The sequence below is a fragment of the Strigops habroptila genome, chromosome 1 (genome assembly GCF_004027225.2).
Source record: "Strigops habroptila isolate Jane chromosome 1, bStrHab1.2.pri, whole genome shotgun sequence".
NCBI classification, from domain to species: domain Eukaryota; kingdom Metazoa; phylum Chordata; class Aves; order Psittaciformes; family Psittacidae; genus Strigops; species Strigops habroptila.
Genome location: NC_044277.2, coordinates 72,794,965 through 72,820,785, shown reverse-complemented (window position 1 = coordinate 72,820,785; position 25,821 = coordinate 72,794,965). Strand labels below are relative to the sequence as shown.

At 37.9% G+C, this 25,821-nt stretch overlaps 1 protein-coding gene across 9 annotated transcripts in view; it reads left to right on the top strand.

The window, feature by feature from the left end:
• Positions 1–25,821, top strand: part of SEMA5A (semaphorin 5A) — a 326,650-nt gene that overhangs the window by 275,341 nt on the left and 25,488 nt on the right. For all 9 annotated transcript variants that reach the window (XM_030495666.1, XM_030495658.1, XM_030495648.1 and 6 more), the window contains 2 exons: positions 14,830–15,055; positions 19,898–20,116. In XM_030495666.1, coding sequence (XP_030351526.1) covers positions 14,830–15,055; positions 19,898–20,116 — 445 coding nt within the window. The remainder of the gene's footprint in view (positions 1–14,829; positions 15,056–19,897; positions 20,117–25,821) is intronic.

Sequence of the window (25,821 nt, the reverse complement as noted above, 5' to 3'; positions counted from 1 at the left end):
GAATAGAATCATAGAATGGTTAGGGTTGGAAAGGACCTTAAAATCATCTAGTTCCAACCCCCCTGCCATGGGCAGGGACACCTCACCCTAGACCATGTCACCTAAGGCTCTGTCCAGCCTGGCCTTGAACACTGCCAGGGATAGAACATTTACCACTTCTTTGGGCAACCTGTTCCAGTGCCTCACCACCCTCACAGTAAGGAACTTCTTCCTTATATCTAACCTGAACTTCCCCTGTTTAAGTTTGAACCCATTACCCCTTATCGATACAGTCCCTGATGAAGCATCCCCCTCCGGCATCCTTGCAGGGCCCCTTGAGATACTGGAAGGCTGCTATGAGGTCTCCACGCAGCCTTCTCTTCTCCAGGCTGAACAGCCCCAATTTTCTCAACCTGTCCAATAATTTAATGTGGGTTTACGTATTGCTTTGATAAGCAAGCACAACACTACTACCCAGTGGCACTCTGCAACTTCAGCATCCTGAAGGCATGGATCACTCTTAAATTTTCCAATCTTTGACATGTAACTCAACTCTCATAACTTGTAGCTATTTATGTCCCTTTTCTGATTCATTGAAAAGAATTTTGGTAGATGACATCTTCACTGACTTTTTTTCTTCTGCCCAATTTGATCACTGCAGTGTAAATCAGTCCTTGCTCATCTTTTTTTCTTACTATTGTAAATTAGGTTATGTGAGTTTTATGATAACAACTGGGGCAAAGCTGGCACATGGAAATTTGATTTGAGACAAGACTGAGACAAGCATAGCCGAGTATAAAGAGAAGCTAAAGATCCCATATGTGCATTCAGCTCTCATGAGTATTGTGTTAAGAAAAGATATCGTTGTTTTACATTTAACTTGTTGAAACTCGTAAAATGCTCCATTTGAAATATGCTTTGATTTAATTTTGCCAGGGAGTCATACTCTGTTCCTGGTCAGTTTATTTTCATTACCACAGTATTTTCTTTCCTACTTTTGTACAGTCTGTATTTGCTTTCTTTATTTGTTTTCTTCATTAACCTTCTGGCTTGAATGTCTTTAGCAGTGCCACCTTTACCCTATATAGTGCTTTGCCTTTTTGCCGAGACTTCAAGCAAGGTGTAAAATAAAAGGGCTTTAATCCTCTCCTAAGGAATTTGGCCAGAGGTGTGGAGCATAGGCTTCAGCAGTTCTGAGCTGAAACACACAGATTATTGTCAGTTAAAACCTGATCTGGTTTATGCTAGGGTCGTACAAGCTACAGAACAGCTCATATTTGAGGAGATGTAAAGGAAGTGCACAGTTATTCTTGCCTTTTTCTTCCTTATACTGGAAAGAGAGCACAATATGGAGCAGCATTCAATGAGTCATTTTTTTTTCCCCAGAAACATCTGTGTTACCAGGAATTGGCTGGAGATCAAGAAAAAAGTGTTTTATTTGCAACCACAGAGTTCCAAAAATACTACATAGACAAATTAAATCCTTTGTAAATAAACTTTATTTAAACCCAACAATATTAAAAAAGCTAAAAATGAAGAGTGTTATGTGGGAGTAATTGATTTATAGGGAGTTTTTTAGATTGCTGCGAATTAAATGGAAAATGTGAAACAGGAGATTGAGTTCTGATAGGATTCTGAAAAATGCCAGACTGCATTGGTGGATGCAAGGGCAGGATGCAGATTTGCCTAACAGAGACACATATTGCTTTTTGAGAAGCGGTAGGGGATCTATAACATCTGCGTGAAAGTAGAAGATAAATCACAGGACGTGTAAGAGACCCATGTGCTTTTTAGAGCAGTTTGGAAGCTATGTGAGATAACTGTTGGCATTTTAAATGCCCTGCGTTTGGACAGTTGAATCCTATATTAAGGGTACAAGCTTTGAGAAGCTGATATTCACTCATTAGAAAATTAAAGCTATTGTCTATTAATATTTCATTGTGCAGTTTCACTTTCTGAATATCTTAAGCACAAACCTGTGAAAGTTTTTAGGTAATCTGAATTTACATTTATTATCACAACTAGAGGTATATTTTTCATATTATCTGTGTTTCTGCTTTTCAGCCAGGCAACCTGTAAAATTTTATGCTATTCTTCTGATTTACTTCTTATTTTGGGGTTTTTTTGCCCATATAGCCAGGGGCTCTGACAGATGAGTTACAGTGATGCTTGCTACAGTGATTTAACCAGCTCAAGTGTTCCCTTTGCTAGAGGTCATATTCCACCACAGTGGAGTTGGCAGAAGCAAACATATCGGCATCTTGGTTGCTGTGCTCCCTTGTCCAGGTGATTACAAGCTATAACTGAAGATGGTTTATACATTCAATTGCAGCAGCAGTGATGGAGGTGTGGGCACACATTCACGTCTGTCAGCTCTGCTGTAACTTCTGCCCTGGGGGAAGGCAGATGTCTATGGTGTGATAAAGTATTAAATTGTGCTTAAGTGCATTTTCAGTTCAGTTATATTACTGTTCAGTGTCTCTGGGTCAAGGCCTGAAAAAGAGGTTTATAGCATAATTATGTTTTTAACCTACCTGCTATACCCATTTTTCACAAGTGTTGTCCTCTCTCTTGACATCTAAATAGAGAAAAATTTTGCTTGAAAGGAATTTGGGGGATGGGTGTTGTGTTTGTTTTTCCCCTTTCACTCATTTACAGAATTGTGGCCTTTGAGCTAGGAAGACATCAATGTTCGTATACAGATTAACTTACCATTCTTGATTTCCCTCCTAGTGGGTAGTTGGAGTTTCCTAATATTTGGAGGTTTTGGAGAAGACAGAAATCCATCTGGTACTGGAGATATCTCCAGCAGCCATATTTTGCCACCTTCATTAGGCTTCCAAATCCATACTCAGATTCCCTACTAAGTAGCTTCATTTTCAGAAGTGCAGAGCATACCCTTCCTGCTGTCAGAGGGTACAGATGATCAAAATCTTTAAATGTGTCTCATTTGTGTAGCTAAATCCATTTTCAATGGATTTAAATACTTGCATAGTTTAATGCATTTCAACAAGCAGTCCTGCTTTTCATTGACCTCCTGGGTTTGGACTGGTAATTCTGAATTAAATTTCATGGCTCCTCATCTATTCAGTTTGTACCATTTCCATCACTTACACATTTGTCATTTAGCAGCTGCTGTAACATTTAGAGTGTTATCTCAGGAGTGGTGACATTATAGGGTTTTTTTCCCTAGTGATTTGTATATCATTTAAATCATTCTTTGGAATGAAAAATACAGTAAGAATATTAAAATAACAAGATTTGCTGAGCAAAATGAGACTTCAGCTCTTTCCAGCACTAGCTTTCTCAAATTTTGCTTCCATTTTTGTATAAAACACAGTTTATAGCTCTTCATAATTAAAAGGGGGGAAAAAAAACAAGACAAGAAGAAAAGCTGCAATTGAGTGCTTGTTGACTAAATGACTTCGCAAGCAGTTAATAATTTCATACTCTCAGGTCTGTTTTGATGCACTGCTGATTAGTAGTTGTGCTTTTGCTCTCAGATTTTGAGCTTAAAATGTGAAAGTGCAGCTGAGCCTAAAAGATTGTGTAGTTGGAGAAAATAGGATTAATGATGATCTATAGGCTGATAAAAGGATTAACTTTAATATAAGGTGCTCTGACGATATAATAAATGACTGGATAAATGAACAAGACTTTGAAAGTGTGCTCTATGGCTGGATATAAAATAGTAATAACTGTTGTATTTTTCTGCACTACTTGTTGGAGAGCTCTTCACACAGCTAATTTTCCGGGTCAAAATATTATGGAAGTAAGTGTGTCCTCAGTATGTGAATTTCCAGAACTAGTTTATCACTGTGCTTAATTTGAAACTGCCTTGTGAAAGAAATGACCCATTTCTCTCCGTAGGAGTACCACCCTGGTCCTTATCCTCAGCCCCATGATTACAAGCTGTGCAGCTTTTACTTTCTTCTCTTCTTATTTCACAATTACACTGTTTTTTTAGCAGCCTGTGGAGTTAGTGATATATGGTGGCAGACAAACCCAACTGAAACTCATTTGCAGATTTTTCCCATTCCTAAGTTCAGGAAAAGGCACATGAGTGAATCTAAGAATCAGGAATCTAAGGATCAAATTCTTTCCAGATCACAAAACAACCAAGTAACACTGGTATTGTCTGTGAAAACTGAAGTCCCAGATTTGCTTCCACTTTCGGTGTTTAAATATTTTTTTGTTGAGATCTTCTTTTACAGCAAGAATATAGTTCTTATTGTCTTTCTAGAAGCCTGCATGAAGGAAAACCTATGCTGCAGTATAGAAGTGAAGGTAATTTATGTGTGATGACAGATTTGCAGTCATTACAAAGCAGCAGTCTGTAAAACTGATGCGTTGACAGCCTTTTCATGCCTTCTTGACTATTGGATTATCTTCTAACATTCTTACTCTCAGTTAATAAATACTTGAATAGCCATGATTTCCAGCAATTTTAAAAAATGCATTTTAAGTTAATAATAACTATTTCAGCAATTTAAAATACTTTTGACAGGAATTATAAGGTTTGTGTGAAAAAGTTTAAACATCTCAGTAAGAGTATGTGAAGCTGATTGCAAACAATTGGGTTATTACAGCAAAGTAAATCACGTCTGACTTAATTCGCCTTCTTTTGCACTTGCATTTGCATTTGTAATGAATAAAGCCACACGTAGAGATCATTACCATGTCCCAGCTGAGTGGTAACTCACTAAGCTGCAGCAGCTCACTTGTTTCCAATCAGCTGATCATACCTTCCAAAATGGAATTTTAACAATCCCCCTTTTTCCCACTTCTGAAGTACTGAGTGACCAGGTAAGCAAAGTCGCAGCACACAGGAAGCTACATTTGTTTTCGTGGTCTTTCTGAACAGCAACTAGTACATTCTTAATTGTAAAGGTAAAGCTGAATTTCCTATCTTTATAATTGAATGTATAAATATAGATTTCAAAGCTGATACACATGAAATTTAAATGCTGAAAAGATCTGTTTTGATTCATGTACAAGTAACACATCATTTACCTTTAATGATATTTATATTTCACCATCCACTTGTCATGTTGTTTCTCAGATTTGGAGGTCATGTCTTTCTTATCACAGTTGTGGCCTTCACTACATGGCAATACAGCGCCTCCTTAACTGAAATCACTTCTCAGTCAGTTTTGGTAAATCCATGAAGTCGCTCATAGGTGAATAATCCCTTCAGCTTTACAGCCTCGATTATTTATGGTCCTGTGTGTTCTGTTTTCATAAGCTCAGTAATATCTTGTACTTCCGTTGTGCAGGCTTTGCAGCAGTCTGAATGACAACACTCAGGGCAAAAATAACTGAATCCTTAGTCCTCTGATAGGCGCCTCTGTGCTTACCAGATTTTAGTGGGTTCAGGTGGCCATGTCCCTAGCTTCATCCCCACTACCTCACCCCCCCTGCTTCTGGAGGTTCACGAACCACAGTGGAGCTGCTACAACAGGAGGCAGGTTTATGCTGTGCCAAATCATAGTGCTGCATACAAAACCACAGATAAGGGAGAGTTTGCAACAAGATTCCTGGAGCAAATGAGCCCTGAACTCTTTCCTGCTTTAGAGGAACTTACCTTCAGAACAGTAATTTTGAGGAGAAGGTTGGGACACACTCCTAGTAATGATAGTGCATAAAACAGTGCATTTAGTCAGCTTCCTTTACTAGATGGCCCCCCTCTCCCTGTCTAGGGTTCTTTTAAGCCAATATAATGATTTTGAGGACCCAGACTATTATTTTTTAATGTTTAGGAGTGGCAACTAAGTGTCTTTGGCTCCTAATTAGTGGCAAGTCCCTAACAATTACACTAATGACAAAACTGCTAAAGTGTGACACTTAAAATTAGTGGTGTACACAAATGTAGAAGAATGTATAATTGCATGAATGTGGTAAAAATCAGGAAAGTAAATTTTGTTACCTAAATATACACCTAAGTTTTGTTAAACCTGCTATGTTCTTGCATGTAGCAGAGTATGTGGTCCTTCAGAGCAAATTGCACAGCTTGTCCATTTTGTGGAATGTTTCATAGACCATGGGTAGAGTAAAAGGGAAGGAGGAATGAGAAGACGAATTTTCTGTTTAGGCTATGCATTTTTAGAGACGTCGCTTGTTTCCTAGCTGTTAACAACGCATTCAATATCTTCACTGCCCCAAGAATTAAAGGAACGGGGTAATTTACAGAAGGTTTATGTCATTGTGGGCAAAATGCAGAAGGTGGTGTTCATCAAAAAGAAATTTATGGTTAACTTAGTAAGAGAAGCCCAGACTTCAAAGTAAATCCATATTCAAAAAGGAACTGGATGACCAGACAGAATATTAATTCCCCTTCTGAAACACATTCCTGGAGGTGAGGTCAGTGTTCAGTAAAAGCAAATATCCAGTCTCTAGTTTCAGTCTATTCAAGACACTTAATTCTGAATAGTTCCTGCACATGCAGGCAAGTACCAGGAGAGACATCTGTAACCAAAATTCAAATCCATTTAACTGAAACACATTATAAATATAATTCATTTGTAGTGTGAAAATTGACAGTAAATTCCACTAGTCAGTTCTTTGACTCTTTTTGAGATGTTTTCCAACATTAAGCATTGAGAGTGGGGGGAGGGGGACAGGGGGATGGGTGTGCGCCATTTTAGAGCTCGAGTTCCCTTAGTGACTATAGCTTGGGTCCCATTCCTGCCTTAGCACCTGGGAAGGACGGTCTGGTTGCAATCCTCTGGTCTTGACTTACAACTCACTAAAAGGGCAAAACTAGCCTCCAAAGTATTATAGTTATAGCATCACTGTTGTCCTGCTGCCTGAAAGCTTTAATGATGAACCAGGATCCCGTTATACAAAGGCCTGCAAAGAGGCAATCCAAAAGGGCTTCTCCTTCAGGGAGCTCATAGTCTGACCAGGCAAGTGTGGAGGTTCAAGTAAGAATACTGGGTTCACAGGCTGCTCTGCACACAAGATACAGAAGTGTATCCTCTAGTAGTAGCACTGGGATCACACCAGGGAGTCTTGGAGGATTGGTACAAATTGAGCTGTCAGCAGGCAGACTTGCTGCTGTGAATTTACTAAGGTTTTACTACTTTTCATTTCTCTATGAGAAGTGTGTAAAAATACACATAAGTTCTTAATGTATTCAGTTATTTTAAAAAAAAAAAAAAAAAGGGCAAACGATTTACAAATCTTAACAAATTTGTCCTGTCTTGTATCACATAACACTTTCATTTGCTAGGTGCTTTTGAGTAGGGTGTTTAATTGTAATGCAGGTCTATAAATGGATTAGGTTTGGAAGAATCCAAATTAACTACTGTGCATCTTTCTATATTTTTTTTAAATCTCTGTCAGAATAAAGAAGCTTTTTCTTCCTTAGACATTTCCAGTTTCATTTTGAATATCAGTTAATTCAAAATATCATGCTTTAAGATGAACTATTACACTATTAGGAATTGTCATGCATATGAAATAAATGTTTATCACTCTAGATGGTTCTCAGGTGCCAATGTGAATGTAAGAATCCAAGGAGCAGTACTTGAGAATAAAAACTGCACTTTGGTGCAACCAGGCTGTTCTGCTTGCTGGGGTGGAGCTGAAGCTGAAGGTGCTCCTACTAACCGTGTGCCTTTGAGATACTCAGTTAAGCTACTCACAATTAACTGATTTAATTTTTTGTAACAATTTCCTTCACAAAAGTTTGACTATTTTGACATAAAATGTAGCTTTTGAGCATGGAGTTACACAAATGGCTGGTAAAGAAAAAATAAGAGGAAAGTGGTTGCTTTCCTCACGCCAAAATTTGATAGGGTTATGAAGAAATGGTGAAAGCAGGAACTTTCTTTATCTAAATCAAATGAATTATGTTGAATATAGAAAGGATTTGAGTCCTGAACTGTCCCAGTCTGGTGATCTGCCCAATAGGCCCTTAACTCCTCCAGGGAAAATGGTTCTAAATCCAGTCTGTAATTCCTTTAAAGTTCCCCTTCACATGAATGGAAGTTTTTCCAATTCTTTTGTTTAAAACACACGAAATTGAAACAAAAAGTTGTGCTCAGACAGTATTGCAGACAAAAAAAAATACTTGTTTGCTTCAGAAGAAATCCATTCCTTTTGCTTAGGGTAAAATTATTTTTCTCCCTCTATCCATCAAAATATCTTAAAAAACTCATTCTGAACACAGCTTACCTAGCCTTGCCTTATAGCACTACAGGACTGCATTTGCACACAACAGTAGTTTCTGAAGTCCTGGTTCCACTAGAATCAGGAGAGCTACTCCCACTGATGTGAACTGAAGCTAAAATACTACCTATAATCTAGGATATAGATGTGTCTTTTCATGACTAAGATACAATAGAGATTTTAGCAATGTCTTGGGGTTAGTTTAACTGTGAGATTTACAATGTGAAAGATTTTGCTTAATGACTTGGGCTTAATGGCATTTGGGTGTTCTTTCAGGTCATACTTTTGAAATAGTATTGTAATAGAAAAATGACAATAAAGTAAGGTATCTATAAAATATCTAGTGGTATTTGGCTAAAGAACGTAGCTTTTTGAACTGTGAAAATAAGTAGAAACATGATCAGGGACTTACTGGCCTTGTGTTTGTTTTAGTTCAAAAACACTCTTATAAATAGATAAGACTACGTTTCTGTTATGAAAATGAACGAACCATTTATTTTTTCAAGTTCATTTAGTGATTTTAGTGAATGTATTTTTCAACCACTGCAAGATAAATGTTATCTATCTTTTGGTTCTTGGAGAGGGTTAGGGTATATTAGTCCTTCAGGAAACTTATGTTTTGATGTGTAAACAAGGACCCCTATAAATAGGAACTAGTTTTCTCTTGGGTTTTATAACACTGTTACATGCATTTTGGCCTTTGTTTTGATTGCATGGGAGAGCTATCCTTTCCTTTAACTACATATTGCTGTGACAAATTCAGAGCATGGGAGATTGCTGAGAGACTCAGGTTCTTACATCTTATAGGCCTGTTTTCTCCCAGGTGACGTACTACACCACTCAATTTATGAATTGGCAACATTCTTTCTATCACTGTCTTAATACCTGGGGGGAAAAAAAAAAAAAAAATTGGTCCGGAAAAACTGAAGCTTAGCATGATGAACAAAAAATTTTAAGTATTTTTTAATCAATGGACTGTTTGGTGATTCCAAAAGAATATTTTAGAACTAATACAGTATATTAAAAGCAAATCATAAAAGATAACTGTTGGGCTGAAAATACTTAAATGGACTCTTAATGTTGGTTTAACTGCCTCGTGAAGATAGTCTCTCAACCTAAAAAAGAAGAAAGAAAACCACGGATGAGAATGAAAGAAGTGCAGTCAGCATAGACATAGTGCATACATCAAAGAGATAAGAGTTTGTTCGGAGAAATACCTCTATAATATAAACATGTAATATAAATGGGAATAGAACATTCTATCTGAATTCTGTTCATTTTAAAATTGTAGTTCAGGTGTAGATAAGATTTTAAACTAGTTTCCTAAGGAGGTATGAGCCTATCATGCTGTTTGGTTAATTAAAATCAATCTTCAACTTGGAGCAGAAGTCTCAGAGTTTCTCAAAATTTTCAGGAATTAGACTAAAATGGCTATGCAGAGGCAAAGGAAAAAAAAAAAAAAAGGTCTGTTCCATTTCTTCCATGAGAAAACAGTAGGATAGTAGAATTTTGTTCTACATTATTTATCAGATTGCTTCCAGTTTGAAATGAGATGTTTTGGAAATAACATTTTTTACATTTTTACATTTTACATAACATTTTCTAACATAATACAACCAAATAATTCTAAAATGATCTTGGTGCAAAACATGATAGTAATATTATTTTTTCATTATAGACAAAGATTAGGATATTATTAGTAAAGACAGAAGGAAGGTATCTGGTTAATAGCATAATCAATGGTTATGCTTTTAATTTATAATTCCATTTCTTGTATTACCACCAGTATGCTTCATGGTAATTGGTTATTTTAATTTACCATTTTCATAGACATGTAATTTCTGATGTATATACTTATTTGTGTATCTTGTGTAAAATTCCCAACTAACTGTTGAGCTGTCCCCTGAAATTTAGTTTTTAAAGGTCTTAGTGCATCTTTGCCAGGCATAGCCAGGCATAAACTTAATAATCTCAACTGACTAAATCCACTCTAAACTGGAAGCTATAATATGGTGAATTAGGCCACAAGTTTTAGGACAACTTTCAAAAAGAACTTGCAAATGTGGTGAAGTTTGAACTTTTGCAGTGATATTTTTGAAGCCTGCAAGTGGTCTCAGTTATTGTTCTGAGTCCACAAGCGTACCCTGAGAACTAATGTACTTAAACCCATCATATGAGCCCCTAAAGTTTTCCTCTGTGTGTATCTAGTGACCCCTCCCAGTAGAGTTTGACCCCATCTCTTTGTTCAGTCCATGTGGAGCACAAGGTGGAGTTTGTCATCCACTGTCTTGGTTCTTCTCAACAGCCCTGTTGAAGCAGAATGCTTCACTGCTTTTCCAGTTCTTTCTTACCATGTTTTGCTGAGATGAGACCTCAGTGTTTCATCTGAGACTTTTATTCTGCTATGTGATTGCTTTTTTATTGTATCCATGACTCTAGCTGGTCAGATTACTTTGGAGAGAGTATTTCATATTCCTGAAATCCTACTGTCCTGGTTTTGGCTGGCTTAAAGTTACTTTTCTTCCTAGTAGCAGGTACAGTGCTGTGTTTTGGATTTAGAATGAGAATAATGCTGATGATAACACACTGATGTTTCTGTAGTTGCTGAGCAGTATTTACAGCAAGTCAGGGACTTTTCAGCTTCTCGTACTGTCTTGCCAGCAAGGAGGCTTGAGGTGCACAAGAAGTTGGGAAGGGACACAGCCAGGACAGCTGACCCCAACTGACCAAAAGGATATTCCATACCATATGATGTCATGCTTGGCATTTGAACTAGGTGGAAAGGCTGGCCAGGGGCTACTGCTCAGGAACCGGCTGGGCATTGGTCGGCAGGTGATGAGCAGTTGCATTTTGCATGACTTGTTTCATATATTTTAATTTTTTATCATTATTATTTTCATTTTTAGTTCTAGTAAACTATCTCAACCAATGAATTTTACTTTTTTTTTCTTCAATGCTGTCGTCCATCCCACTGGGATGCATATGGCTTTGTGATGTTTGGCTGCCTGCTGGGTTAAACCATGACACCCACTTAAGAAATTGTTCAAGCGTAGAACAAAGTGAGAAGAGTTAGATAATCCAAGCAGAGTTAGCAGTTTCCATATTCTCAGTGCCTGACAAATCCTTCCAATCAGACTATGTCTTCATGCTAGCAGTACTAAATATACCCATGTGTGATCTGAATTGCGCCTTTTCTCTCCCCTCCTTTACTTACTTCCAAATCTGAGACCATTCAGACCAGATCATTGCTCCACTTATACTGGGCTTTTGTAGTGCCAGATCACATCAATGCTTTAATCAAGCACGATGCAATTTTCGATTCCTCTGTGGCAGACACAGTAGTTGGTAGAGCAGCACAGCACTCGGTGTTTGTGAGAGAAGCCAGCAGGCTCTGCCAGGTCATTATTAGTGCAGAGCTTCATGAGGTCATCTATTGTTGGGATATTCCTCTGAATTTTCTCAAAGAGAGGTTATTTACTGCTGTAAATATTTGCTGGGTAATCTACGTATACTTTTGTTTCCCTTGCCATTCTGAGCCTTTCGTAGGTATTACCCAATGGTTGAATAGACAGGCATGACAGCAGACAAACTTTCTTATAAGGTATGCACCAAGCAAGAAGAAAGGCAAAGCTAACAAATGGTTTCTGCAGATGCTCTTAAGCAACACCTTTCTTTTCTGGCTCATGTAATAATGTATGAATATACCCTCTGTTAGGAGAGACTCCAGATCCTGAAGCACACTGATTACTGATAGTCTATCTTTCTAGGAGCAAGTGAGCTGGCGTGTTCATCTCAGACGCGTTAGCAAAGCAGCATTCAATACATTGCCACTCAATTAACTTCTTCTTTTATTGCTCACTTTTATTTGACCAGGGTTCATTGCATATCTCACGCATTCTGCTTTATATCACTCACCTGTCTATGCCATATCCAGTAAAGACCTCACATTTCTAGCAGCTTTTATTTTTGATTGAAAAATATCATTACAGAAATCAACAGCAAATGAAGAACTGAAACTTTTAGAGCATTGTGAATGTTTTGCTTATATGCTACTAGAAAAAGCTCATGTTTCAAGATGTTTGAAAGTGACACAGCACTTCTCCCCAACTGTCACTGAAGTTTTCCAAGACATTTGCCTTTGCAACAGAAAATACTTTGATTTGGAAAACTGAAATATAGGCAAATGTTAAATGGATTAAAAGCTGGCTCACTGACAAACTGAAAAATGTAGTGTTAATGAACAGATATAAATGACTGGGACGCGTCTAGCAGGGTCAGCCTGGCAACAGTTCTTGAGTCAATAACACTTAACATTTCTATCAACAGTCTAGACAGTGATGTAAAACATCTTCGATAAAGCTTGAACATGACAGAGATTGTTGAGTTAGTAAATAATATGGTAGATAATTGCAAAAGCTAATAAAATATATTTTAATATTGCCAAACACCAGTCTCTTGTGTAGGGTAGGAGACTATATGTAGTTGTAAAGCTGTGATTTAGAGAAGGAGAGATTGTCAAAGATAATTGGGTCTACTTAAGCTCTTTGTGCAGTGTTGTGGAAGGAAACAGCGCTAATACAATAATGTATATATTAAAGTCAGACTGTCAAGTGGGACAGAGTCATGATTGCCTCTGCATGCTGTATTGATAAAATTGCTTCTAGATTGCCAAGTCAAATTTTGGTGCCCAGTCTCAAGTAAAATAAGGAAATAGCACAAAAGGAAGACATACGGATGCACAGGACGTGGAGATCAGGTTTTAAATCATATGTAGCTTTAAGAAGTTCAGCTTAGTTTACCATTATGTATGGGCATGAAAAAAGTGTTTGTACATATGGGACAAGGAACACTTTCAGTATCGTTGATAAAGGCACAGCAAAATTCAGTGACCAGAAAATTAAATTAAGAGGAAAATGCAGCCTTGGATTAACTTGCAATTTGCTAGCTTTGAGGGTTAGTAAATAGTGGAACAGCTGATGTGGGAATGTGATAGGCTCATCAGTGCTAGACATCTTTATAAAAAATAAAGAGAGAGAGAAAGAGAGAGTGCTCTTGCTAAAGGTTCACTGTGATCCAGCTGCTTGAGGGGACTGCACATTGGATGTGAATACCCGGTTGGGGAAGCAAGCAAGGTGGTTCCGGCTGTTGCTGTTCATTTTATGATTTCCTTTTTACAGTTCTTGTACTGCAAAGATAAGTCTTACATGTTCTGTCTTCAGTCTAAAATATACATGATTTAAAGAGTTGCCTAGAGGAGTCATGAAGAAATTACTTCCTCTGCTGTACACAAGATCTGATAGTTTGCTTGTTCTTTGCTGTCTTCTGATCCAGAAAGCAGTCAAGGCTGAAAGTCAGGTCCTGGGCGGGTTGATCCAGTCCTCTTTGCAATAAAGGGTTCCTCTTTCATAGACAGTCCTTGACAGGACTCGTGGTCACCCTTGTAGTGATCACCAGGTTTTAAGGTGGGAAGGGACTTTGCACAGCCTGGAGGAGCAAACAGTAGTCTAGCTGAAATCTTTGGGCTAAGAGCTCTTTATTGCCTGAAGTACCACATAACTATGAAACCAGTCTTGAACATAGCCCTAGTTTCTGCAATGTCTTGCTTTGTTAGTGGGGCAGGGGTTTCTGAGGAAGAATTTTTTTTTTTCCCAACTTGGAAAAAATTAGAAAAGCTTTCAGACAAAGAATCTTCTTTTAGATCTGAAATAGCAACGCAGCCTTTAAAACAAAATATAGGTTCAGAGGAATTACTCTCAGCCTAATTGGATATATTAATAAGTTAGACTATCTGAGAGAAACAGCGAACTGGGGAAAGTATGAGATAAAAAGGTTATTATCACCATGGGAATGACAGGAGCAGATAATCTATTGCTTGTTGGAATACGGTGGTATCAGTTGGGGTAGGGGTTATAGAAGAAGGAGGTTGTACTGTGAATGATTATTTCTACTGTATCCATATTTTTAATATTTACTGGAATTACAAACTTTAGTAGGCTCCTTTTCAGGAGGTACCCTCAGCTGAGTATCTCTTTAGAGGTCAAGGGTAGAGAGATCATTTAACCATTGTCCCACTGAAGCCTATTTCTTTTTGCCAATGTGAATTCATTCTTGTAGTGGTTGTTTCATTTCACCCATATAGTTTGCAAAGCACTTGCATCAGATGAAGCATATTGTGGTCTGGGAAATAAATGAAGACATACATTGCGGGGCTTGAGAATATTGGCCAATCTGCATTTCTTGTGTATGATTTGTTCTTCTCGGTGCCTATCAGTCCATTGTGTCTTGTACTTGCAGTTTATCAGAATTCCTCTTAATTAACAGCTTTAACATATTTAGCTACACCTTATTTGGAGTTATTAAAGGATGCCCTTAATCATGGTGTATATATAGTGTTCAGCTCACTGTTTTTATGGATGTAATAGATTTAATTTGTACTGGTGTATTATTGCTTTTAGGAGTGTGATACTGTGCTTGCCTAGAAGCAGAAAAAGACACTTTTAGTTTGAGATTGGAATTAAAAGCTTATTGATGATCACTTCTACTGGAAATGCTGGAAAAAAAATCAAAAGCTTTTTATTTGTTTTATTATATTGGTTATTTTTGCTTCTTATGAGGTTTTGTGGATTTTTTTAAAATCATATTTAACGATTATATTAATTATGAACATTTTTCTTTCAGGAATATCAGCCTTGTAACACCAATGCCTGTCCAGAGTTAAAAAAGACAACGCCTTGGACACCTTGGACCCCAGTCAATATTTCAGACAACGGTGGCCACTACGAACAACGTTTCCGATACACCTGCAAAGCGCGCTTGCCTGACCCAAATTCGCTAGAAGTGGGAAGGCAAAGGATTGAAATGCGTTATTGTTCCAGCGATGGCACCAGTGGATGCTCGACAGATGGTAAGCAAAGCTAGAGTGGCCGAACGATGCCTCCTGCTACCGAAGTATCTGCAGTTCCATTTTCAGCACATAGTGGAAGTTTTTGCTTGCTGATGTTTTGTGTAACAGAACTGATAATGAAAAATAGGACATAGTGAATCACAACGAGGAATCTAACTTGTATTTCTTCTGGATGTAGTTTCATCATTCAGACTAATCAAGTGTCTTTTATGCCAATTATGAGATATGCCAGGTTATTTTACTATTATTTACAGTAATCTGTGAGCCATGACATGGCAGCCCAGTTCTTGGAGGATTCTGTCACCTCCTTATACCTCAGCTTTTTACTGGGGGAGAGCTTGTGCAACATAAGGTATTTGATAAATATTTAGCTAGAATATGTAGTATTGATACTGAGAAGAACTTTTTGCTCAGTAATTCTGAAATAACTGTAAGATTCGTGCAGGTGTTTAAAGAAGGAGTTTATGAACTAAATAATTTCTGTTATAAAAGTTTATGTTATGCTATTGCTAGTGATTTAAAGTTCTGTTTATTTCTAAGATGGAAAACTGAACTCCATCAAAATCTTTTCAACCTTAGATGACTTTAAATTGGAATTATTTTTCTTCAGAATTTTGTTCTTTCCCTATCAGTAATACATAGTTTTGAAAAAATGTTAGGTGTGTATATATATATAAAAAAACCCCAAAACCTAGAACAAGTTTTCACGATCACTCTAATTTTATTAGCACATTTCATTAATTATCCAATTTTAATTATGTATCGGTGTTTCTTTTCAACTATTATATTTTAGAATATATATATTCTAATATTCTAATATTCTAATATATAATCTAAGAAAATACTGTTTTTTAATTATTATATTTTAAAATTTATAAACCTGCTTTCACTTACATAGCTTTTTGTATCTTCACAACGTCCAGGTTAGCTGAAAAAATGTGTAACTGAAGGCATTTGGCTTATCTCAAACCACAAAGACAGAATGGTTTCTGAGTCCTTGGGCTTTCTAATTATCAATAATTTTTTTCAGACCTAGTTTTGTGAAAATCAGTGTAAAGTATTTCCTCTCTGTAATGCCTGTGTTGGGCTTACATGGCAAGGTTTTGGTAGCAGGGGGGGCTGCAGGGGTGCCTTCAGTAAGAAGATGCTAGAAGCTTCCCCCATGCCCTTCATCCTGATTGATGATCAACCTTTATTGATTCACTGGACATCTGTTTCTTTTTGGAGGGGGCAGGATGTTAGTAATTTTTTGAGGAAATACATAGTAATGAACTGTGTGAAATAATAAAACCTGTGATACTCCAGATGAGATTTAGTTTCATACTCTATGTCGTTCCTATTGCAGGTAATCTACAGTCTCCAATGTTTTGGTTTTCTAGGTGTGAATAGCAAGGCAGATTTTGGCATGGAGCAACTCTTGTAACAAGTGTTCCTGCTATGCTTCTGTTTTCATCCAAATTAATTTTCAAACTACTGTCTAGCAGAGATGTTGCTCTACTAGGATTAGTATATGACCTACCTTTCTTGTCCTAAATAAGACTTTCGGGTGGTGGTGCTGCTTTTTTTGCTGTCTTTCAACACTGACATTTATGACACCTTTTTAAAATTTTATGAAATTAAATGAGAAAGAGAATATTTTCACCACCATATAGTATAGAATTAGGAGAGTTATCACAGCTAGAAGTATATCTACAGAAGAATCTGGATATATTCTCATCTGACAGCTGAAATGTCAGCACTTAACAATGGACTACATGAAAGCCAATGCACTACTTAAAGAGCAGGTTAGTAGGACAAACCAGTGCAAGAGCCAGTTTGTCCTAGATCACATTGCTGCAAGAAAATTAAGCATGGAGACACCTTTTTCAGTTCTGAAGTCATGATCAGAAGTCCTCTGCTGGAGTTGGATGCATAAGCTGACTCCTCCTTACAGAATATAGTCAGAAGTAACAGTGCCTACATTTTGTGAAATAAAGCATTGAGGCAGAGTGCAAGAGGCAAGGGAGTGGGTTCAGATGCTTTTCTTTGCCTGATTATCTTGAACATATTTCTTTCACTTCTGAACAGGAGATTCCTCAATTTCCTGGTATTTTAGGTGATATGTTGCATCTTGCTGAAGCTGCTGCTTTGCTTCAATTCAGAAATAATCATTGGACCAATGTATGGGAGTGATCCTGTTGAACAGTAATTGAGATGTTCATCTGGGAGAAGCATTTTTGCTGACTAACCCCAAACTACTGAATATTTAAATACTTTATATTGAGTAGTCAACAGGGCAGAAACTATTATACGTCTGTCCATTCTTTCTAGTGAGCTCCCACATAACTTTATCATTAATTTGTGCTCATTCTTTGACTCTTGTTGACCACTGAGTCCTTAATTGTTTTGAAATGAAAAGTCAAACTCCATTGGCTTTCCAAGTGGCTGCATTAACCAATATGCTTATGGTAAAAAGAATTACTGTTATGTCTCTTTCAGCAACATTTTATTTTGAGCCTGTTTGCATAGGCATTTTCTAATTATGGATGTCAGAACAATATGGAGCGGAACTTTTGCAGGGGGACTACTGTTTTGATTTGCTGATGTCATGAAACTTACTGACTTCTTTTAAACTGCAGGATTCAGGAGCACTTCCCTGCTCCTAGGTTTGGATTTAGGTCAACACACCATCCGTCTACTGCTCCTTGATTTCATGGGAAGGAAATACATGAATCTTGTAGCGTAGCTGTAGCTTTTTGAACAGAAGGATTTCATGAGAATGAGAAACAATGAATTTTGGCAGACACCTTCACAATTTCTGGATAGATAGAAAGGAAACATCATAACTTACTTCCACCTGACCAGAGCTTGGATACTGTGAAACATTCTTTTCATTATCTCCATGTTGAACTGTAGCAATTTGATGCTTTTATAGGAAGATTAATACTGGTACAGCATGCTTGGCATACCTCATTACCAAAGATGTGTTCTGCAAAGATCAGTTCTCTGTTCTTTGCAAAGAAAGCCATTTGTTAGAAATGTTCTCATTGCTGATAATCTCTCACTGTGTAACTACAGTCATGCCATGTTAAAAAGAATCATGTTTCACTGTCAGACACTAGAAAAGCAAACTTTCCTTGCAGCCTGAGATTAGAGGTAGAACAACTTCTTGCCAGAAACCCACTAGACTTCGCCTGAGTGTGGTAAGATTTCTATCTCAATCAACCAAGCAGTAGCATTTGCACACTGTATTCATGCTTTTCTTATTTGAAGTTTGGTTAAGAGGATTTTGTTCTTTGGCTCTGGTTTTCATATCGTGCTCAGATAGGAAAGGCACAGTTATTTCAAATAAACTGAGAGAGAGTCTGTATGTTATTGCACATCTCTAATGTGAATGTCTGTACATCACCATATGCTTTAATGTGTGCTTATGAAACATTAAGTATCTACACTAAACATACTGACTCTGCAGGTTTGTTAGGTTTGAACATGAGAACATAAGGCATAAATCAGTCAAGTAATATAACTTATCAGGTGTTATTGCTACTTCTTTCTTAGCTACGGGCTAGACTAGAGAATTATTATAAATATATGTGCTTTATTAAAGCCTCACTTTTAAGGTAAATTAATTGAACTCAGCTAGGAATGTTGCATCTTCAAGAAAAATCAGGCTAATCAAAGTCTCATTACAGGCATTTGCAAAGGCAGATTCTTTCTCCTATACTAGTCAGGGCAGGTGACTTTTATGTTAACATGTCTCTGAACATGATTAATTTCTTATGGAATTATATGACTACTCCGATGCAATCAAAAAGTTTTAAAAAATTACTTAGAAATTATCAAATCATTTTGATTTAAATCAGAATTATGTAACTTAATGAGACAATTTTTTTCTGTTATACGTGCTTGCTAGGTATACTGGAATAAGTAAGTCAGCAGTGAAGCAGTGGTTATTTCTCTGTAATTTTATCCATACTGAACAAAGCTTAGGCACTTAAAATGAGAGAACAGTCTTCTGTTAAGATGTCAGTTGGTATCTTCTGTCTTCCCTGGTCTTGGAAGTTGATGATTCTTTTCTCCACAAAATCCCTGTGATTGATTTTACTGAAGTTTTTGCAATATTTGTTGTTACTTGTGGAGATTTTTGCTTTAGGGAAGCACAGCTGCCTATTTTACATTGCACTGGGATTAAGTAGTTAAATTCCTTTTTCCAGCCTCCGTGTGCAGCAGTTTATTAATTCAGTATGACTTCTGAAAAACTGAAAAAAAGCCCATTGGTAAACTGCAAGAAAAACTCATACATTCTAGTCATTCACAGGGCCTTAAGTCAGTCATAGACTTTGCGAGAAAGACACGCATGAGCCTCTGGGCACGAGCACAGGCTGGGTAGATCAAGTGGGCAGAATCCTGCAGTATGACCAGGGAAACTGGCTCAGGGAATGGTCACAGGCAGCTCAGTCCTGTCTTCTGTGCCGCCTTCTTCCTCTAAAACAGAGGCAATAATACCTCTGTAATGTATTTGGAGTATTTCAGATGACAATCCTGTGCAAGAGAGAGATAACTTTTATCATCCTCAGGTGGAGTAAATTGACTTTAGTTCAGTCAGTGCAGCTGTAAAGCTTTACGTGTGGACTTGGATCCAAGTCTTCACTGTAGTTCTGTGCAAGTGATTATGAAATTTATGTTATGGAAGAGATTCTTGAGATCAAACTAAGGCTTGGGTTGTGAGACTAAAGGACAAGACACTACTAGTAATATTACTTTCAGAAGCCTAGGATTAAATTTGAAGCTGAAAAGGTTGTTTTGGGTGAGATATTGTTTTAATTCAGTATTTTCTGGTTTTTTCAATCCTTATTTTATTAGGATTGTCAGGGGACTTCTTGCGTTCTGGACGATACTCTGCTCATACCATCAACGGTGCCTGGTCACCCTGGTCTCCATGGTCTCAGTGCAGTCGTGACTGCAGTAGAGGTATACGGAATCGCAAACGGGTCTGCAGCAATCCTGAGCCGAAGTACGGGGGACTTCCTTGCCTCGGCCCATCTCTAGAGTACCAGGAATGCAACATTTTGCCTTGTCCAGGTAAGAGTCAAATAAAGAGAGTAGTATATGAAAATAACTCATCTTCAAGGCTATATCTTGCAATAGTTGGCTTGGTTGTTTGGGTTTTTTTAGTTGATGGATTTGGGGTTTGTTTGGTTTTTTTTTTTTATTAAATTACAGCTCAAATTTACCTTTATAGTATAAGTAGATTTGGGTAAGATTCCCATGTGATGTCAATCAGTTTATCATCAACAGTTTTAACAGCTATGTCATTTTTCACTTTTGAGACTTTGACTATAAAAATATAATTTTAATGAGTAAACTTACAGAAGAAAAAAGACACAAGAAATCTGATGAGACATGAGAAATCTGGCCTAGTCTTTATTTAAATTCAAAATATTATTTTCATTACAGTGGTTGTTGGCATTAAATTTGTGCTAGCTTCTGAGTGTAGAGCCTGCAGCAAATAAGGTTCAGGATTGATCACCACCTAGATGGTAACTCAAGTAGGCCATAAAGATTGTTGGAATCTTGAGCTTCTCCTTCTTTGAATGTTGTTTTATGATTCTTTGAAAAAGATCAAGAAACTACTTTGGATTATAAATCATTGTTGTATCTTAGACATTTGGGGGAAAAAAATCTTGGTTTTAGTCACCCCCCACTTTTCATAAAATAGACATCCAAATTCAAAGGCTTTTGAGCTTTGCAGAGGCTTTGTGGAAGAAAGAGGAAGGGTAGAGAAGAAAACATGAACAAAAGAAAGTGAAATTGGAATAGGAGGAAAAAATTCAAGTTAAGGAACAATAGAGAGGAAGGAGGACAATGAGAGACTCATCAAGTAAATTTAGAAATAAGCTTTCATACTTCTTTAATTGTATTAATTATGTATAACACTGCAGCATATTTTATTATTGAACACTTGGAGCTTTTTGCATTTACTCAAGTGTGGGCCTGAAGGATTATTATGGAAATATACATACTACATATGTATATTACTATAATAAAACATACGTATGTGTATATTTACCTGTGTGTCTCTATATATATATGGTTACAAGTTAAACTGTGTTCCCTAAATCGTAGATATATTTTTTTTAATGTATTTTGTCTAATCTTAAAATAGCAATGCTTTTCCTAAGCTTTTTAAGCCCTTTGACAATCACTGTCCATTCTCTGCATCAGAATTGAAGCAGAAGACAGGGCTTCCCTTTCAGGAATATACAGTTTCTTGAAAAATGCTTCCGTCTTGAATTGGACCTAAAGAATATGTTTTGGCAGATATGCCACAAATGCAGCACCTCTGTAAGTGTTCTGGCTGTTTAGTGAAAATGAAGTTCTCTGCAGTTTTATGGCTAATGATGGGAACAGTAGGATTGCTTGGCAACTTGAATGCCTCAGGCAGTCCCCTGACGCATTTAGGCCTCCATCTCTCCTGCTGGTGGGGCAGATCGAAAGGGAAGTTTTGTTGGGAATCCCTGCTTTGTTCTGGGTGAATGCCCTTTGAGACATCAAGGTTTTGAAAGAGGCACTTGGGCACAAGAAGCCAGCACTTTCTGGTGAAATTTTCTTGCTGCATCCTTCAGATGCTCATTGTGTAGCTTCTCCATCTGGCAGTGTAAGCATCTGAGGAGATCAAGGGGACAGATTATATGCTTCTTTCTGAGCTTAGAGGCATGATGAGTGAAGGACGACCATGTTTTCTACAGAAAGCAGTGTGAGAGAGAGGTGGAAGGGAATCAGCAGAGAACCAACGGTTGGCAGAGAATTATAAAATTGTGGCCCAGATCTTCTCCACATTTGCACAGCCCTAGTGCATGCTCTAATCCATTAGTTCCCAAACTGCAATCATAACATCTTGCTTTTCTCCAATAATAAAATTATAAACAATTCTGTTTCATGTGACTGAACTGTTCATCCATGAAAAATTTCGAAGGTTGACAGTAATGCAATAGGTCAGAGACTTAGGAGACCACTGTACTAACATGAGCAAGCCTCCCCAGGGTTGCAGGTATTAGGTGAAACAAGCTAGATCACCTCCTCATGGTTTCTTCTTCCGATGTGAAGGGAAGCCCTCTGTCGGACACTGCCTTCAGCTTCCTTTGAAGCAGGTGAGTAGTGTAGTAATAGCTAACAGGTCTGCTCACAAGCACTGAGATATCTGATTTTATTACCATACTGTAGTAACCGAAGTACGTTCATTAAATGGGCCCAGATTATCTATAAAATGGGGTCAGATTTGTAGTTCATCTCTTGCTATTGATTCTTAAATTGTTGTCTTGATTTTATTTTTTTTTAGTAAGTTAAAGGTTTTCAGAAGTGATATTTTTAGTTAGCTCTACAGCTGGTAGACTGTTATGTTTTTTTCAAAGGAAATTGTTCCAACAAATAAAACACATAGTTACACAGACATAATTTGATATAGAGGCTCTTGTTGTTTATAAGGTAGCCAGAACCCAAAACTAAAAATACATGAAGTTGTTAGGCAGAACTTGAAATTGTTTTGTATAAAAATTATTCCCTTTTCTGCTATGTCTGAATTTGAAAATATTTTTAAAGATCAGTTGGTATAAAGTGTGGTAGGCCTTTCTGAAACAAGAAGGATGTCCTAATATGTCTAATACCTTTCTTCAGAGACAAGTTTAATTTTTCTTTCTAGTGCACAGCAAAATTGAATAAAGATTTAGAGTTTGAACAAAGTATTTAGATGTATTATAGCCTGCAAGGAATCACAAAGTTCCTCAACTGCAGAACTACTGTTTGCCAGTAATTAAGAAGAAATGTAAGAGTCTAAGTCAGATCTCAGATAAATCTGAAGGGAAAACATTGCAAGCAGTAGATGTAATTGATTATTTTTCTTTAAGAAAGTAAAAAATGATTGCAGAATAAGACTTATCCATAAATTAGCTCTGATTATAAATTTGTAGAAAGGGAATAAATTTTTATTAGAAAAGCACACTGATGAAATTGAATTCTCTCAATTTTTAACGAAAATTGCAGAAAGTTAAATTGGTGGGTAAATGTGAGTGTCTATTAGGTTGACATTTATAAGACCTCATAAAGAAAGGGGAAACATAACATGGGTGAAGAGCCTTTGCTCCAGGCCCATGAGTACAACCCTAGCAGACCTCACAGTAGTGGCACAGGGGAGAGCAGCCAGAAAGAGAAACCATGGTTGGATCAATTTTCAGCCTTCTTGTTAACTACTGTGCTGCAGACTGGATTTCATTTTCTGCATAGTTATATTTAGGACAGCTATATAAAGTCAGTCTTACCTTAGCTATCTAAATGAGTTTCTAAAATGTCCCTGTTGAGCTTTGATCAAACAGCCCTTGCAGATGTTTATGAGAAAGGTTGGTACATGTGCAGGTCTCATTGTGGTATTGACTGTACCCTCCTCACATGGACTAAGCTGTAGGTGGAATTGCAGGGACTGAGTAGGAGTAAATATATCAGGCCCTTACTGCTAACATGAGCATCAGGGAGAAAAACGGGGACTCTGCATAGTTCATTGTTGCCCATGTAAATAAGTGAGGTGCAGACACAAAGGCTAAAGAATGTGAGGAGATTTTGTTCTGAACTTGACCTGAGAGTAATGGCCATAGTACTAGAAATAAAGATGCAACAAAGAATTTAATGCTTTCTAAGATTTACCTGAGCTCCCTCAGGCTAAGGACAGATTTACTTGCTCTCTGCTGGCACAGAACCATTTAGTTACAGTCCAGTCCAGTAATTAGCTTTTCAGAAATCTTCTGGTTAGTAGGAAGGGGTGAGATGGCAGCCATGAAGAAGCTTTCCTGCTAGTGCAGGCTCAGGTTCTTTGCTTCCTGTTCTACTTATTGCAGACAGGATCAACCCCTTGTGATGTAAACTGCTTAGAAGGATGAGTGATGGAGAAATATACTGATCAGTGCATAAGTCATGCTGAAAGTCAGTAGGACTTTTTGCTTCTAAATGAATTAATCTTGGTTCAGTGTCACCCTGGAAGATAGTGCTTTAAAGGAATGACACAGTGAAAAAGCCTGTGGAGCAATCACTAAGTGTACAAGACTCTTCTGTCTGGTTAAGTGTCTTGCAGCCTTGGTTTAAATATACTTACTAATATATTGATAGCCAGTAACTTCTGGTGCTGCAGGATCCCAGAACTTAAAAAAATACTGAAGCCATCAAGGACCTGCCTTCAGCAGCTACTATTAAATTTTTCTTGAGCCTGTAGGGGAGAGAGAAACTGAAATTTTTCCCGCAGCTTGTAGCAAAGTAAATGGTCCACTGACATGCGGGTTGATAGCAGTCACTGAGCGGATTATTTTTTTCATGGTACTTGAAGGCTCAATATATAATAGTAAATGGAACAGTGCCAGAAAATTGCTAGAAATTGTACCCAGGGCCGGGAATATGATTTGTCTGTGTTGTACAAGCTTTAGAATGATCCTTCATACAATTTTGTCTTTGACTAACACTGTCCCAAATCATTTGCAGAAACAGTTTGGGAGTCAGCATAGGGTAAGGCCTGTTCCCAGTAGTCAGTTTCTATGTGGCCGAACTACTTTGAGGGGCAGGAGAATTTGCACTATTGTCTTGCACTAGCAAATTATGCTTTGGCCCTGTGCCTCAGCTCCTTTTTAATGGCTCAGAGATGTGGTGAATAGAGATGAGCTGGCAAGCACTGAAGAGCTTCAATAACTATGGAAAGGATCCGTGAATGGTCACTGACATTTATATTTTCTTTGAGTTACTAATACGTGTTCAGTATGAAAAGAAAGGAATCTATAATCAGACATATTAGGGTTTTGTTATCCTTGGGGGCTTGCAAGATACTTACATTATGAAGAGAAACAGATGATGAAGAGAAGCATTGTTGGAGTGGTAAATTCTGCAAATTTACAAAAATTACAGGCATTTCCTATCTAAGAGATTTGTTTTCCTGAAAATAGTAATAACCAGACATAAGGTATTCTGTTGTAGTTCACAGTATTCATAGAATCATAGAGTGTTTAGGGTTGGAAAAGACCTTAAGATCATCTAGTTCCACCCCCCCTGCCATGGGCAGGGATGCCTCACACTAGACCATGTTACCCAAGACTCCGTCCAACCTGGCCTTGAACACTGCCAGGGATGGAGCATTTACCACTACTTTGGGCAACCTGTTCCAGGGCATCACCACCCTCACTGTAAAGAACTTCTTCCTTACATCTAACCTGAACTTCCCCTGTTAAAGTTTAAACCCATTACCTCTTGTCCTATCGGTACAGTCCCTGATGAAGCATCCCTCTTCGGCATGGTTGCAGGCCCCCTTGAGATACTGGAAGGCTGCTATGAGGTCTCCACGCAGCCTTCTCTTCTCCAGGCTGAACAGCCCCAACTTTCTCAGCCTGTCTTCATACAGGAGGTGCTCCAGCCCCCTTATCATCCTCGTGGCCCTCTCTGGACTTACTCCAACAGCTCCATGTCCTTTTTATGTTGACGACTCCAGAACTGTACACAATACTCCAAGTGAGGTCTCACGAGAGCAGAGTAGAGGGGCAGGATCACCTCCTTTGACCTGCTGGTCACGCTTCTTTTGATGCAGCCCAGGATACGGTTGGCTTTCTGGGCTGCGAGTGCACACTGAAGCTGTCTCTTGTTCAGTTTCTTTTCAACCAGCACCCCCAAGTCCTTCTCTGCAGGGCTGCTCTGAATCTCTTCTCTGCCCCACCTGTAGCTGTGCCTGGAGTTGCCCCGACCCAGGTGTAGGACCTTGCACTTGG